The 17,092-nt window shown below is 43.7% G+C and overlaps 1 protein-coding gene across 1 annotated transcript; it reads left to right on the plus strand.

Moving 5' to 3' along the window:
• The first annotated feature begins 1,962 nt into the window (after positions 1–1,962).
• On the plus strand, positions 1,963–15,708 carry LSM11 (LSM11, U7 small nuclear RNA associated). The gene is made up of 4 exons (XM_055325917.1): positions 1,963–2,413; positions 7,951–8,090; positions 9,900–9,983; positions 10,434–15,708. The coding sequence occupies exons 1-4, from the start codon at positions 1,963–1,965 to the stop codon at positions 10,842–10,844; spliced, it is 1,086 nt and encodes a 361-aa protein (XP_055181892.1). The 3' UTR covers positions 10,845–15,708.
• The last annotated feature ends 1,384 nt before the right edge of the window (positions 15,709–17,092 follow it).

The following is a 17,092-nucleotide window of genomic DNA, read 5'->3' on the forward strand; positions in this document are numbered from 1 at the left end:
TTTTTCATTTATTTTTCTCATACAAATACAGTATATGTATCCAACTTTTGTATATGTGTGTCTTTATGTAAGCCAGGATGAATGTACCATCATCACAGCAATGGTTCATAGTCTTTGTACAAAAATTTACTTGGAATGCTTGTTTTCAGTGCTATTCCAGCTTCCTCTTCTCTCCCTATTAAGATAGGTTTGCTAATCTGATTTTTTTAATCAAAAAGGTTTTTAATGTCTATGGTGAATGATATGTGGCACTTTGGGTGACAAGGCACTGGGTATACTGTGATAGGCCAAATGAGGCAATAAGGTAACGTAGCTCCTGACAGGCAAATGTAACTTAGTGGTAAGTAAATGTATAGCATTTTATATCAAAATTTATATAGATAAATCGTATCTACATAGACCTCTATTATATAGATATATTTAAATATAGGCATTAGGGTACAGACTTTCAGGACAAAACCATCCAAAGAAATGTGCTTTCTGTGGGTGCTATGTGATAGTACAAAGGCTCAAGGGGACGAGCACTTACTCCTTGAATTGGCAGCAGTTTGCAGCTTTGTTTTTTGTTTGGGCGGGAAGTTTTGTACAAAGGAATATAGTTTAATAGTCCTGCCATAACTAAACTCATAATGTTCTTAGGAACTCCCTTTGATGGCTTTTCTTTTGTAGCCTGTATTCTTTCTTTCTTTATAGTCATATATTAATTTTCATCTTGCTCTCTAAGGTAGAGAATAGCATTCTCTTGGGCTTCCCAAAGCTTAAAGAAATTCTGTTGAAACAGAAAAACAGCTAGTGTATAATTAACACTAGTTGTGATAGTTCAGGAGAGTGGTGGCAGGAAAGTGATTTGTGTGGCTTTTGGGTAACTGGAAACATCTTGGCTGTGCTGATGGGAGTAAGAGCTGGCCTTCTCTATGGACTGATTTTAATATCAAACAGCAAAAACGGGGACACCTGGGTGGCTTAAATTGGAGCATCTGCCTTGGGCTCAAGTCATGATCTCCTCCCAGTCCTGGGACCAAGCCCCACACTGGGCTCCTGGCTCAGCAAGGAATCTGCTTTCATTCTCTCTCCCTCCCTCCCATGCTCTGCCCCTCCCCACTGCTTGTCTCTCTCTCTCTCTCTCTCTCTCAAATAAAATCTTAAGGGGGGGGGGAAGCACAACTATTTTGTTAAACAAGTCATAAAATAACACGTGGTACAACCGGGTCTTGTAAATCTTCCATCATTCTAAGAGCAGGATCCTAATTTCCAAGGAAATTGCCCAAGCAGTGCTTGGAAAATCAGGAATACAATGAATTTTCCTTAATAAGGTCTCCCTGGTATTAGTGCAAATTATTTTGCATGAAGTGTAGGAAATGGAGGATTGGGGTCCATCCCTCCTTCAGAGTTTGATGGTCTACTTAAGCAACACTAGCTAGCTAGCATAGGGCATTTACACGCGCTCTGTGCAATACCTCTTCATACTCAGGAGAACTGTGTGGGCTAGGTGCGATTTCTATCCTCTTTCAGGTGAGAATGTAAAGATCCACAGAAGCTAAAGGATTCGAGCGCGGGCCTGAAGGCTTATGGGGCCACCGACTGCCCTCTTCCAGCCTCTTCCCACCCGCTCCAGCTGGGAGCGCACACGGCAGTTCGAAAGCAGGGAAACGCTTAGGGAGGCTGGTTAAATGCCGATTCCAAGATCCACCCCCGGGGAATCTGGAGTATTAAGAAACACCCTAAGTGATAATGGTGTGAATGAGGAAACGCTGCATTCAAGCAGATGAACGCACCTGTCCCCCTGGCGCGCAGGCGGCGGCGGCGGCGGCGGCGGCGGCGGCGGCGGGCCGAGCGCGGACAGAGGCTGCCCCCCCGCGGCCGCGCCGGCGCAGTGCAGCCCCGAGCCGCGGCTGCGCAGTGCCGCCCTCTGGCGGCCCCGCTCCTCCTTCCCATCGGCCTCGGCTTGCGGGCCTTTCAAACATGGAGGAGCGGGAGCGGGGGGCGAGGTCGGCTCGCGCCGGGAGCCCCGCGCGCCCCCCCAGCCCGCGGCTGGATGTCAGCTCCGACAGCTTCGACCCGCTGCTGGCCCTGTACGCGCCCCGCCTGCCGCCCATCCCCTACCCCAACGCGCCCTGCTTCAACAACCTGGCCGAGTACGAGAGCTTCCTCAGGACCGGGGTCCGGGGCGGCGGGCGCGGGAGGGCGCGGGGCGCGGCCGCGGGCTCGGGGGTCGCCGCCGCCGCCGCCGCCGCCGGGGCCTCGGCCAGAGCCCGCCGCCGCCCGGACGCCCCGGCCCCGGACCCCGAGCGCATCCAGCGCCTCCGTCGCCTCATGGTGACCAAGGAGGAAGGGGACGGGGCCGCCGGGGCGCGCCGGCGGGGTCCGGGTCGGAGCAGGAAGGCGCCGCGCAACGTGCTCACGCGAATGCCCCGTGAGTCCGGCGTGGGGGCGGGGGCGGGGGCGGGGGCGGGGAGGGGGAGGGGCGGGGCGGGCGGGGGGGGTCCCGGGGCGGGGGCGGGGCCGGGGCCTGGGGGCGGGGCCGGGGTTCGGGGAGGGGGCGGGGTTCGGGGAGGGGGCGGGGCCGGGGGCCCCGGGGGGCGGGGGTCCCGGGGGGCGGGGGCCTTCCGGAGTTAGCAGTCCGCGCGAGCCGCGGGGCCAGAGCGGCTGAGGCCGCCGAGGGGGTGCGGTGGCTGCGGGGTCTGCGGGTGCGCCGGGCCCCGAGGCGCTCGGAGGGCCGGGGGGGGGGGGCCAGCCGGAGGGGCGCAGCCAGCCTGCAGGGCAGTGCTCGCCTGGTGGGGCTGGCGGTGGGGTGCGGGCGGGGACACCTGTCTGTCGGGCGAGAGCGGGGGCGCCGCGTGGTGGCCCCGGAGCGCTGACGGCCCCGGGCGCTCGCGGGGAGGGCTGTGCGGTCCCGACAGCCCGTGGTCCGTCCGCCGCGCCGGCCCCGCGAGCGCCGGGACCCCGACACAGCCCCGCCGCCCGGCCCCTGCGGGGGCGTGTGTGTCGCGCCCGCAGTACCGTCTGCGCAGGCTGTTTCGAGTTCTGAAGGTGTGAGGGACACGAGGGGCCCTCCTGGAGCCTCCTGGCACGTCCTCGGAGGCCGCTCCTCTGCGTCCGTGGGAGCTGGGTCTCGTTCCGAGGGAACAGGAGCAGCCCAGGGCCGTCCACGCCTTCCGACCTCTGCGGGTGAGCCCAGTGACCCAGTTGGCCATTCGGAGCATCTGCCTCCTGATAGCCGAATCCTAACGTGATTGAATCACCGCGTTAGAGTGGAGGGTCGCGCGCTAAGCAGGGGGGTGTCCCGCTGCATTCCCAGAAGTGTGTTTAGAGGGAGGCATCCTGCGAAGCTGCGCGCGGTTAGCGGCGTCTCGGCGAGATGCCTTAGGGACTCCGCGCAGGCCGCGGCGCACCGCAGCTTGCTCGCCCGGCGGGGGCGCGGATGAGCACCCGTGCTGCCATCGGAACGGTCTGGGGGTCCTTATTCTGTGTGGACTTTTTTTTTTTTTTTTTCGCCACTGTCAGACCTTGGAAGTGCACTCCAAGTCTCACACTGTGACATTTATTTCCATTTTGCCAGTTGTTGCTTCGCTACTGAGATTGTCAAGGGAAAAACTTATTCTATGTAGCGAATGGTTTTGACTTTGCGCATGAAGCACTCTTCTGCTTCATTGGTGCGGCGGAGCACGAAAAGCAGCTCTTGATTTGTCGTGATTAAATATATGGTGGCATCAGGATCTCAGAATGTGCCATAGGCACTGGACACAGTTGAGTGTACATGATGATGATGATGATGATGATGGGTAGACATCACAGAGAATTGATAAGCTTCCGAAAACAGGAAGAGTACAGCGGTGTCTGGGTGGCTCCGTTGGTTGAGCATCCAACTCTTGGTCTCGGCCCAGGTCTTCATCTCAGGCTTGTGACATTGAGCCTAAGCTGGGCCTTGGGCTCCCCACTCAGCAGGGAGTCAGCTTGCCTCCCTCTGCCCTCCCCCTGTTCGAGTATAATCTCTCTCTCTCTCTCTAAAATAAATATTTTTAAAAAAGGAAGAAAGACAAGTACAGAAACAAGGGTGGAGATTAAAGTCATTCAGAAAGAGTTCCTAGAAGAGATTGGTAATTATTTAAAAGTTAGGCTTTTGGGCAGCCCAGGTGGCTCAGCAGTTTAGCACTACCTTCAGCCCAGAGCGTGATCCTGGAGGCCCCGGATCGAGTCCCACATCGGGCTTCCTGCATGGATCCTGCTTCTCCCTCTGCCTGCCCCTCTCTCTCTCTCATAAATAAATCTTTTTTTTTTTTTTAAAAAGGCTATTGGGGTATAATTTACACATAACAAAATTCACCCTTTTTAAGTGAGTTTTGGCAAATGTATAGCTGTGAAATTACCATAGCAATCAAGTTACGGAACAAATCCATCACCCCAAAAAGTTCTCTCATGCCCCTTTTTAGATCAGGAGACAATTTTATTGTTGCTGATTAATTAGGGCAACTGTTATTTAGCTAGTAAGTGCTGTGTACTTTGCTAAGCCCTTTAGATGCATTATATCTTATTTTACCCATAGATACAACTTTATAAATGAGGTTCCTTGAGCTCAACTACTTGCCCAGGATCACATAGCTAGTTTGCAACTGAGACCTTTTTTTTTTTTTTTCAACTGAGACTTAATACTGGGTTTGTCCAACTCCAGTGTCTGTGTGCCAGGGCCATTATGCTAATCTCAAGTAAGGGAAGAGGGGAGTTCATTCTCATTTTTCTTTGCTTGCTTCTTTTGGTGGGTGGAGGGTGCCACATAAGTGAGGCAGAGGGTGTTTCTGGAGCAATGAGAACTGAATTTAGGTCCAGAGAAGGATTTATTAAAACACTTTGAAGGGATCCCTGGGTGGCGCAGCGGTTTGGCACCTGCCTTTGGCCCAGGGCGCGATCCTGGAGACCCGGGATCGAATCCCACATTGGGCTCCCGGTGCATGGAGCCTGCTTCTCCCTCTGCCTGTGTCTCTGCCTCTCTCTCTCTCTCTCTCTCTCTCTCTCTCTCTCTCTGTGACTATCATAAATAAATAAAAAAATTTAAAAAAAAATAAAACACTTTGAAGACCAAAGATTTTGTCTTTGTTATGATAGATAGTGGGGACCACGTGTATATTGTTAAGCAAAAGCACTTTTAGGGCAGTGTCACTAATGACTTAATTTCTAGTAGTAGTAAAATATTTAGGGGGGTATAGACCACAGATTCAAAGGTTTGGCTGCTGGCTTTTTAAATTTTGAACACTGACTCCTCCACTCTGTAGCTGTTTCACCGTAGGCAAGTCACTTAAACTCTTTGGGGCCTCAGTTTCCTCATCTGTAATAGTATCTACCTAGAGTTGTTAGGTTTAAATTAGTTAACCCATTCAGAGCTTTTAAAGCAGTAGGACACAGGAAAATTCTCAGTTAAGTGTCACTGTGATCATTATAGGTTGTTGTTGTGGTTAGACTGTCATAATTAAAAGCTTGAGGTCAGGATGTATATATAACCTGCCTGTACTGGGTGTTGGCTCAGCTGTTTACTAGGTAAGTAACCTTGAGACATTATTTAAACAAATATTTCTGAGCCTTCATTTTCCTCATCTGTGAAGTGGGGCAAAATAATAGCACCTGTGTATTAAAGTTGTGAGGATTAAATGAAATAACATGCATAAATTTAAACTTGGTGATAATGTTGGTGTCGGGGGTGATGTGAGTGAGGGGAACTGGAAGACTGTTGTGGTAAACCAATCATCTGATAAGGCTCTGGACTGTATTATTGGTTGGGGAAAGAGAAAGAAAAGAGCACGTCTTAAGTTATTGAGGATCTATTGTCTGAGCTTAGTGTTACCACAAGTAGGGAGAAGAATGGAGTTAAGAATGACCTGGCTTTAGAAGGTTGGGGGGAGAAGGAGATCCCGAAGAATAACTGTCTTCAAAGATAAGGCATATGTTTTTGTGTTGTATTAAGTTTCAGAAGACTGGCTCATATAGCCATTTGGAGTTTGTTACACAGACTGCTTGCTGGAAAGAGATGCAGAATGTGTATTCTGATTCAGAATGTGGAGCTCATCTTTGCCTTGGCAGTTTGCTGTGACAGACGGTGCTAGTGTTGTATTTTTGATCACACAAGGGAGTGAAGTGCTCCCAGGAATTACACCTTATTAAATCTTTGGAAGAAAAAAAAATCAAGGGAAAAGTGCAGATACGAGAGTTAAAAGACCTGAGTTTATCATTTGTTTAACCAGAATAAGAAACTGTTAGATGTGTGCTTGTGTTTTCTTTCTGATTTGGGGGTTCGGGGCAGTGGAGTGGAGGGATGTAATACCTCTGGGGTTTGTTTTGTTTTGTTTTTGTTTTGTTTTACAAATTAGAAAAAGAATGGTCTTTCCGTTGTTTGTGGAAACACCTATGGGGGTGGGAGGAAGCCGTGAATACATAAGGCAAATAAACTGATCCAGGCAGTGTGATCAGTTTCTAAGAACTTAAATTACAGAGACTTATTCCTGAAATGAATCTAGAAGATAACTAGTCTAACCTCATTTTATGAATAAGGAAGCTCAGACTTGTGAAGAAAAAGTTACTCAGACATTCAAAGAATTTAAAAATACCGATATTGCTAGAAGAAGAGTAGATGATGAAGGTCAGACCAAGGTTCTCCTGTTCTTTTCCAAGACCTCTGTTTCTGCACACTGCCTTCTACTGTGCCTCCTTGTTGAATCTTCAATCTGACATAAGCTCCTACTTCTCATCTGCTAATTTAGTTTCTTTAAGAGTATTTTCTTTTGTTAATTTATCACTGCCATCATTTATAAGCTGATCCATGAGTGAGGGATAAGGAGGTCATGGGTAACCTGCTTAGTTATCCAAACTGAAGTGCAGGACTATTGTTTACTGTCATGTCACTGGAAACAAAACAGATTTTTTTGTGTGTGTTTACTCTTGATGGCAATAATCAATCTCCAAAGAATTTTGCCTTTTAAAAGTGAGAAAGACTGAGACTGTATATGTGTGAGTGAGAGTGTAAGAGTATGTGTGTATACATGTAGTTTTCTTTTGGGAGGTTTTATATGGTATAGCCATCAAATTGTGAAGGCTAAGTTAATGTGAAGTAATAAAAATGAAATTCATCTCTGTTCCCAAGCTCTGAAAAAAAGAATCCATCATAGTAAAGGCTGCAATTTATAGTCCCAGCATTCTTCCCATGAATCGTTGTACTCTTTATGTGATGCTTATCAGCAGTCTCATAGGAGCCTAATGCCTAGCAGGTGCCTCTGTATCAACCAGGCTTGGAATGCACCCAGGTATCTTCCTCCTAGTGTAAAGATGATGTACGCTGGAACACTAGTGGCTCCAGAGAGCTTAGCATGGGGTATCTCCAGATAGGGGCTAAAAGTCTGTTCTCTCTTAGAGGACTGCATATGTTTAAGCACAGATGTGTTACAGGATTTGTTTAAACATGTGATTGATAAATAAATAAACATATGAATGAAATTTTGGCTTGTTTTTCCTTTTTTTTTTTTTTCCTGTAAGAGTCAAGCTAGATATATGGTTCAGGAGAATTATTTTTTTAAAAGTTGTCTTAACCAGTCACAGAACTAAGAAGAATTTTGCTGCTGATGTGTACATTTAATGTAAGGTTCCCCCACCACTACCACCAAAACATTTTAAAATAATGGTGCATCTTAGAATCAATGGCATCATAGAACACAGAATACACAAGTAGTGAAACCTTTGGGTGATAGGCAACTGTATGCTTTCTCTCTGTCTTGGCAGAACCTTGCCTTATTTCAGGATATGTTGCCTGTACTAGTTCTGTTGCCCATTGGGCCTTCCTGTTTCCATAGTGAGGTTGCCACTGCACCATGTTGCTTGATGTTGCTGGAGATGGTTGGGTGGTCTTGACTGTTAATTCTGGGAATGAGAGCAAATGTTCATGCTATGCTCGCTGTTTTTGCCTTGTTTCAGTACATGAAGGCAGCCCTCTGGGTGAACTCCATCGTTGTATCCGAGAGGGAGTGAAGGTGAATGTTCACATCCGCACTTTCAAGGGTCTTCGGGGCGTCTGTACAGGCTTCCTCGTCGCATTTGACAAGTTCTGGAATATGGTAATTAAGCCTTTCTCAAGGGCCTGGAGAACCTCCTAGGGATTAAAACTTTTTTGTCCAAATGACCTGAGTATCCTAATGTAGGAAAACCAATAGAATAACTTCCCAGAACTAGAATTTTTGCAGTCTGTTGGCCAACAACAAAAGAGTTATTTTAACTTCTTCTTTTCTTTAAGGCATTGGCTTTCAACCAATTGTCACAACTGTGGTGTGGGAGGGACATTACTGGTATCTAATGGTTTAGAGGCCAGAGGAGCTGCTGCACATCCTACAGTACACAAGACAGCCCCCCAACAACAAAGAATTATCTGGTTGAAAATGTCATTAGTGCTATGATTAAGAAACCCAGCCTTAAGGAATAATTATTTATTTCAACTGTTTAGTAATTTTATGTCAGTTTCCTACTGACCATTCTTTCATTCATTTCAACCACTTTGGCCGTTACTTTACCACAGTGTTAAGAACAGAAATTTCAGAACGGAACTTTCAATCTACAGTTTTGGGAAGATAGATAAAGATAGAGGGGAAGCAGGCATACTAATAAGCAAGGCACTTTCCATGGTATTTCCTTAAAAAGGAAATGTGCCCCCACTCTCCTAGAGGTTTACTGTCTGCTTACTAGACATAGTAGGAGTGAAGAGATACATTATAGCACAACTACACTATGAGGCAGTTAAAATAGGAACCACCAGACTTTCTGGCATTTCTTTTTCATAGAGTCTTCCATCTCCAGCTTTTCTTTTTCCTGCGTTTTATATTCATCCATGCATTCTCCTAGATGAGTATAGTAGTTGCTGACATGTAATGAGCACTTAACATTTGCCGGATAGTGTACCAAGGGTTTACATGTATTAATGAGTGAGGTTTATTACTATTCCATTTTACAAATGAAGAACTTGAGGCTGAAGATATTGAATGATTGCCCCAGGTCACACTGTTAGTAAGTGGAAGTTCTAGAACTTTATCTCAGGTCTTTCTGACTCCTAAGACCATGTTTTTAAACACTGTGGGATCAGAAGACCTGGATTTGAATACTAGCTTTACCGCTTGGTAGTTGTGTTACTCTAGGCAAAGTAGTTTTTCTGAGGCCCATTTTTCTTATATCTAAAATGTAGGAAAAAGTACTTTATTGTTATAATTTTACCTTTGAAGGAAAAGGATTTAAGAGAACATCTTTGATATGATGGTCATAATAATAATACTGTCAGCTTATATTTGTAGGATGAGTTACACTTTTCAAATTGTGATTTCTCATACTTGATTTCATTTGATCCTAAATAGCTGTCCTACGAGGTTGATCTCTCAGAGACAAAAATTCACCAACAATTCTGTGTAACCCTGGTTAGTACCTGTTCATTGCTGTCATAAGACCTAGAAATTGAGGAAGGAAAAGAAGCAGTAGAATAGTGCTTCTCAAAGTGCGGCCCAGGGGCATCCTACAACACCACAATCATGGAGTTTCTGGTTATAACAGTTCCTGGGCTTTATCCAGACCTACTAAATCAGCATATCTAGGAAGTAGCCTTGGATTTATATTTTAATAAATTTCCTAGATATTTATGCATATTGAAATTTAAGAACCTCTACCATGCATTTGTAAATAGATAAAACATCTTACATGGTGGTAGCAGCTTGGAAATCACTCAGAGGGTGCCTGGTATTTCCATGTTTTTGTACATAAGAGCAGAGTCACTTGTTTGGTTCTGCTAAATGAGGTGTTTACTCTGCTTTTTAAAATTTCCCTGGAAGCTGTAAAAATAATATTTTTAATTATGCCTAATTTTTTTCCCCTTTGGGCTATTTCTCTAGGCACTTACTGATGTGGATGAGACCTACCGAAAACCTGTTCTAGGCAAAGCGTATGAGCGGGATTCTTCATTGACTCTCACTAGGGTAGGCTATTTCTCCTCACTTCTTGAGTACCCATCATGCTTTCAAACTTAGGAATTGAGGTCATTGAGGCTGGTGACCAGGTTTTCTTAGTGGGAAAGCTCAATTGCTTCCACTATGCATGCCTGGACCAAGATCTTCATTAGTCTCACTTCTCATGCATTCAGCTAATCAAAAGTGAATCTATGTTTTGACCAGCGTAGTATTTGAGCAATAAGTTACCTCTTATAAGCCTTAAAAGTCTTTCTATTTTATACCACAGAGAAAAGCAGGTGACTTTTCTCTTGTCATATTATTGATTTATCTGAATTATAGCTACCCATAGAAGAAGATCCATTGCTAACTTTTAAAAAATTACACAGCAAGGAGCAATCTGGTGTTTTTTCTATATATTGAGAGAGGGATATTGGAGGCTAAAGAGAAGGCTGATATTTATCATTGCTTTCCTTATAGCTGTTCGATCGCCTAAAACTTCAAGATTCTTCCAAAAAGGAAGCAGATTCTAAGTCTGCAGTTGAAGACTCCACTCTGTCCAGATATTCCCAGACATCTACTTGGAAGGTGGCTTCAGTGTGGGGAAGAGGAGATACTGACCGGGGCTCACGCAGGCGTTCCCGCTCTGTCCCTTCTTCCCTGCAGGCATCTGCAAGGGAGGAGTCCAGGTCAGAGATGTCAGGGAGGACTACACGGACAGAAGGGTCAAGTGCAGGAGGTACCTTTTCCAGGGCTACCACCCTTTCCAGGGGCCAGCCCCGTAAAAAAAAGCGAAAGCCCAAAGTGGATTACCAGCAGGTATTCACTCGACACATAAATCAGATATTCATTCGAGGTGAGAATGTCCTGCTGGTTCATCTTGCACAGTGACCAACTTGGCCTCACTGGAGCTTTGGTTTCTATAAATAAAATGCATGAATTGCTGCTATGCTGTATCCTAGTATCCCAGTGAAACTGAGTTGAAATGATTCCCTCTGGTCCTGCATGTGCAGAGCATAGAGCCAGGCTTGGGCCCTCTGGAAGATGAGCTTCCTCAAGGGGACACAGGCCTCAGGAGGGTGGGTATTTTTGCTAATATCAAGTCAAAAGCTGTACAGAGGAAACATGGATCTTATTTGGTGTCATGGTCAACTTTAGAGATACTCAAACCAAATATCAAATCTTCATTTGAATTAGGGGGGGCCATGGTATGAATTAAATTCACCCCACAGACACTATAAGGATGAGAGGAAAAAACACCTCAAAAAAAAAAATTTCATTTCTAAAAGCTAGTGCCCTGAGTACTCATGAATTTGATTCTGAGAGTAGCAATATAAATTTCCCTGTAGTCCTGTGCCCACAACTTGTAACTGACCTTTGAATTTTGCTCTATATCATTCTCTCTTGATCTAAAAATGTAATTTATTATCTTTGACTATCTGTAAAACTAAGAAAGCCACCAACTTATGTAAGGGTAGAATTTGAATAACTGCTATGCTCAAAGCAGCCAGCAATGAACATTTTGTTTTTATCCCTCTCCTTATTATTTAAAGGGATAACAGAACTTCATCAGTCTTCCCCACTTACCAGAGGTAGCTTCTGAGAATGGCATGCCAGGTGGGACTAGAAGATACTCATGAGGTGGCTTCTTGTCCTTTTCTTTCACTTCTGTGGCATGGTGCTAGTGCATGTACCCAGTGTATTGCCCTTCTGTATGTAGTGTGAACTGTCCCGTGAGCTTTATGGCAGGTGACTGTGACCTTCTTATCTGGTTTCAAAGAGTTCTCCATGAACTCAGTAATATGTTTGCATCACATGGTTGAGAGTTCCCTTTCCAGGCAGGGCTGGCCTGTGTAGACCAACTTTCAGAATGATTTTTCCATGAAACAGGAATGGTAGTTTTATTCCCTCATGTCACGCCAGAGAGGCTCTTACAAAGTATAGTGGGTGGCATCTATAAGGAACACTTTACTCACAGCCTGGCTTGAGTAATGGGAACACTGTAGCACCCTCTAATACTTCTACTTGAATCATATATACTTTTTCAATCACCAGTACAGAATAGGCTACATCTTGACACAGACTGTTAGGCAATATTTATTTTTTTTTGTTTTATTAGTTTATATTTGGTTTGATTTTTAGATAACTTATGTTCAAAGGAGAATAAGAAATAGCTAACTAGTTAAAATGTTTGAAAAAAAAAATTCCCCTGCTGTATTTTTTGTGTAACTTAGGTAAGCCTTCTGAGAATCAGGATGAATAGCATTTAAGGGAGTTAGGACACCTGGTCCTTTTGCTAGCTGGGTCCTGGCTCATCATGCAATCAAAGGAGAGCAGACTTAACCCCTCTGTGCCTCAGTTTTTCCAATCAGACACCTACCTCACCAGGGCACCGAGTCAGAAATTTAGGAAGACATTTTAAAGTCTCTAAACATATTTAAGTGCCACGAATAGCTTTTACTAACTGTATTTCATAGCTTGGGAAGAGTTCTATGTCTTATGAACAAGGTAGGTGCTACCTATGAAGGTCATCTCCATAGGTGTCATAATTATGAACTTGTCCTCAGAAGGCAGTGATATCTTCAGGAACTATTTTCAATAATCCATTCCTTTCTCCTAAAGGACAATGGAAGTTCTCAGAAGAATATCCTCAATAAAAGAAGAGTAATATTTCTTTGCTGCTTCCCCCACATCCCAGCCCCAACCTTTTTCTGATCATCATCAGAAAGAATTCCCCTGAACTTTTCAATGGGTTTATATGGTAGTACCAAAGGGAGAACGCACATCTAAAAATGACACATCCCCAAAGGGGAATTATGGGAAATGTTTTGTTCTGTTTACTTGTTTTTATTTTAAAATGCATTTTAAATATTACTCTTTAGAGCCATCTCACATACAATAAACATTTAGAGAGGTTCCATGTTACAAAGTATGCAAATTATCTTTGGAATCTGCTACTCTAAATTCTCTTCTAAGTAGTATGTCTAAAATCTCAGTTCCAATTAATAGTTACCATCTTTAATCATCAGGCACCCCTGCCTCTATCTCTTTACTGTCTTTCCTGTTAGATGTCTTCATCTGTCTGCGCTTCTGTCCCTCAGCTAGAAGCTGCAATAGATACCAGGTTTTCCCAATAAAGCAAAAGTTTGGTATCAAAAGGAATCTATCTGTTTCCATTCATTTTAGTGCCTGACTAAATGTAATGTGATTTATTTTAAACACATGCTGCATTTTCATGTTTATATATAATTTTTATATGTCCATATAATGATTGGCTTACTACTTTTCTGTCCAATTTAATAACTCTGGCTCTGAAAAGTATTTTAAATCCATGTGATCAGTTTATAATATGCCCATGTACCCCCATTTATGGTTTGTTCTGGACAGTGATTCTAGGATAAATACTATTTAGTAAATATGCTGTTTTGTACAAAGTATGACAATTGTTTTTTAGGGAAGTCAATTTTTTAAATTATTGCCTTTTCTTTATTATTATAGAAATTTTTCAAAAGGGAGAAAAAATTGGTCCTAATAACCTATGTGCTGCTCCGAATATGTCATTACCTAGGACATTATAATAAGTTGCTATGAAAATAACTGAAGTCTTCCTCAGGGGAAGGAAAGAGAAAGGGAAAGTAACAGCTACAACGGTAGAGTTCTGGAGGCCCCCTGAGGGGAGTCTTACACAACTGAAATGGAACAAAACTTACTTCTAGTATTCTAGTATTTCTAGGATTTGGGCTCAGGACAGTTTGGTAGGCATAGTACATATTTTTGAACATCCAATTTGGGTTCTTCAAAGTAATCACTAGACATGGGAATCTGTTTCTGAAGCAGTTCATGGGACATACACAACAAGTACCTGTGCACTTGTTGAGGTCTCAGGAGCAGCCAGCTTTGGGTTAGATGATAACAAGGCATTGAGCAACAGAGATGTATTTTCACACCCATGATTTCATGTGCCATTCTTGGTACACAGAGGTGATTCTGTGGCTGCTACCACCAGAAGAACTTCCACTTTAGGTTATTCTGGGACTTAGGAAGCGGTTTATGCTTCCTTTCAGAGACCATCTTATGATGGTGGGCCATTTGTGAGATGGTTAGCCAGCATTACTAGTGTCTAAGGCAGGTGGCTTTAGACCAGTCAGTTCCTTGCTCTCTGTTCACGGTGCTTATCAAATCAGAAAGCCTAGAAGCCATTCACATTAAAGTCTAGGTGCATGAGAATCCTTGCTCTGAGTTGTTAGTGGGTCAGGAGGGGCGTCATCTATCCTCGTGGTAATATAGGCTGGGAGTACCTTTAGAAATTGTCAAGGCATGAACTATGAGCTGTCTTTAATCCTCAGAAGCTGTACAGAAATCTAGGTGTACCACTTACCCCTTGAGAGAAAAATAGTACCCTAACTTGATGCTAAGGGGTTTTGTATTTCTATTTGCATTATCCCTGTAGCTGCTGACATGGGCAAAATCATGAAATAGAATCGATTTTGTAAATTTTCTCTAATCTTTGCCTTTAGGAAAAATTAAAATTATTCAGACAGCTAGCTGTCACTGGTGCTGCCCCAAAGCTTTCCCATCTAATATCTATTTTTTATGAATGAAATGGTTACTATGGGAAGGCCAAGGTTCACATAAGAGTATCACAGTATAAATATAATGGTTTAGCAACTGTTTTAGTTTTTCTTTTCCTGTGCCAGATACAGACTACAGTTAACCCTTTTTCTATTCATCAGCCTGTTTTCCCTGACAGTAACTCCCAGATGCTTTTCTTAGTGATTATAAAGCAAGAAAGTCTCATCTGGGCCTATGTTGCAAAGGTGGGTGGTCTGTCATTACTTTCTGGCAAATAGAGTTGATGGATTTTAGATAAGTCTATGGGGTTCCTGTCATAGGTTCCTGGGCTCTAAGGAAGGGTTGCGCCTTTTTTACTCTCAGTGTTTGAGTATTTTTCAAATGTTTGTAAGTTCTCTTGCACTCCTCTAATAAAAATGAAAGCTATCTGTCAAGGAATGGCTTTGGATGGTTCAGAGATCTAGGGGAAAAGAAGTAAGTACACCTGAGACCTTCAGTTGGTCTTTTATTTATTTAGAATAAAAAGTAGTTTGATAAGCTACCAGAGTTAGTGCTGCTTTAAAAACACTCTCTGAAAAGATGGCAACCGTCCCTCAGGAAAGCTATAAAAGCTATTCCCAATACATAGCAATTGCTTTTGATTTTTAATCCTTTGGAGCAAATGTCTGATGTTATGTCTGATGTTATATTTTTAGAGCTGTGGGGGAGAAATGTCTAAACAATTTTAAGGGGGTATTATTTAATGATTATCTGACTGAATCATATGTGAGCTAGGTTCTAGGGCAGCTGTCCGGTTCTTTTTCTGTTGTCCTGACAGTAACACAGATAGTAAGCGATGTCTTGAAAGTGATTTTCTTATTTCATACTGACATCTAAAGACATTAGCCTTCTGTTTGGTAACCCTGGGGATACTCCTCTGCACCGTGACTTATTAATGTTTTTTTTTTGGTGAGGCTAAACCTGGATTACTCTCTGTATTTATACTTTCACTATTCATATACCAGCTGCTAAAAGAAAAACCATAACTTATAATCTTGTCTTGAAATTACTCCTAATTATGAAGTTCACTAAATTCTTCATGTTTAGGGAAGATTGCTGCTAGTAATGTCAGTTTGCAGTGTTCTGCTTTAGATATGTGTCTTATGGGAGTCTGGAAACTAATAAATATGATTGTATTAATGTACTGACTGCTTTGTCTCTGCTGATTTTGAGGGTGGTGGAGGGGAGGAGGAAGGTGAGTCTATTACCAAGTGAAGACACTGACCTAAAAAGTTAATGCATCGCAAGCCTTTTGCCATCTCATTGTTGTAACCTTGTGCCTTTTCTTTACCAAAGCACATGTCTGCATCAACTATCCTTGAGGTGCCTTTTTGCTTCCAAATTTATTAGAAGGTCTTGCTTAGAAAAGGAACTTGGCCACAATGTGAATTGTCTCTTTTAAGCTCCAAGCCATGGTAATTGCCCTGTGAATTTATTCTACCTAATAGTTCATTGGCATTAACCCCGTCTCTTCATGACTTGCTGAGATTACCCTTCACTCCACTACCTCTGAGGGTTTGACCACATTTGACTAATTGATCCTCACATGGTTCCAGAAATATTTGAATTTGTCACCAGCTTCCCTCTATGCATGTACAGGAAGTTGAACTGCCCCAAGATTTGCCACGTTGGTTACTTGATCTCCTCTGTGTGCTTCCAGAACTGAGTCACCTGGGTAAGGTAGACAAAAATCACACTGATGCTTAGAGAGGGAAACATCAAATTAACTGTCAATTCCCTGCTTTCAAAGAATATATTGAACTGGCTTAGCCAACGTACAAGAAACTTCTAACTACTACACACAGGTTCTTGTGGGAAGGGAGGCAAGACCCAATGCTCCATTTCTTCTCCTTGTTTGTTTTGTATCTCAGACTTCTGATTAAATGAGAATATCCTCATTAATCAAAATAAAGGCAGAAGAGTCAGCTTGACGTTTAAAATGTGAAGTGACCATTAAATATTGGTAGGGGATGGAGGCCAGTGGAATGAGATATATTTATTATCTTTCCCTAAGCTTCCTGGATTCGAGTGGCAAGGACAAAAAAGTTTATTGCCCCACCACATTGTTTCCTGAATATCAGTGAAACGTTCTTCAGTCTGCTCAGTTGCCACTAGGTGGCAGTGGGTTGAAGAGAACTGCTTACCTGAGGCCCCAGAAGAACTTGAGTCTGGATCTGATCTCCAGTCACTGCTACAATTCGTTGTTAAATGCTCACCAGTCTGAACTGAGATAATCAAGGAGAAATGAGCTATAATCAACCTAAGTGGCAGTATAAATGTTTCCTCCCAATATTGAATTTGCCTAATTTGAAGCCTACGAAACCTGACTGATGGCAATCAGCCACTGAATGTGCTTAGAGAAGAGTGTTAAACAGAGAGATTGCCTGGCATCCCGTTTCAGGGAGTCTATCACTGTTCTCACATCATGGAGTTCCTTGTTTCCTCTCAGAATACGGTCAACTCTACCCAGCCTCTTCCAGCTGGTGACTAAGGATTATCCCAGGGAAACTGTCTCAATGCCCCTATTT

This window comes from Nyctereutes procyonoides, unplaced genomic scaffold (genome assembly GCF_905146905.1).
Source record: "Nyctereutes procyonoides isolate TBG_1078 unplaced genomic scaffold, NYPRO_anot_genome, whole genome shotgun sequence".
NCBI classification, from domain to species: domain Eukaryota; kingdom Metazoa; phylum Chordata; class Mammalia; order Carnivora; family Canidae; genus Nyctereutes; species Nyctereutes procyonoides.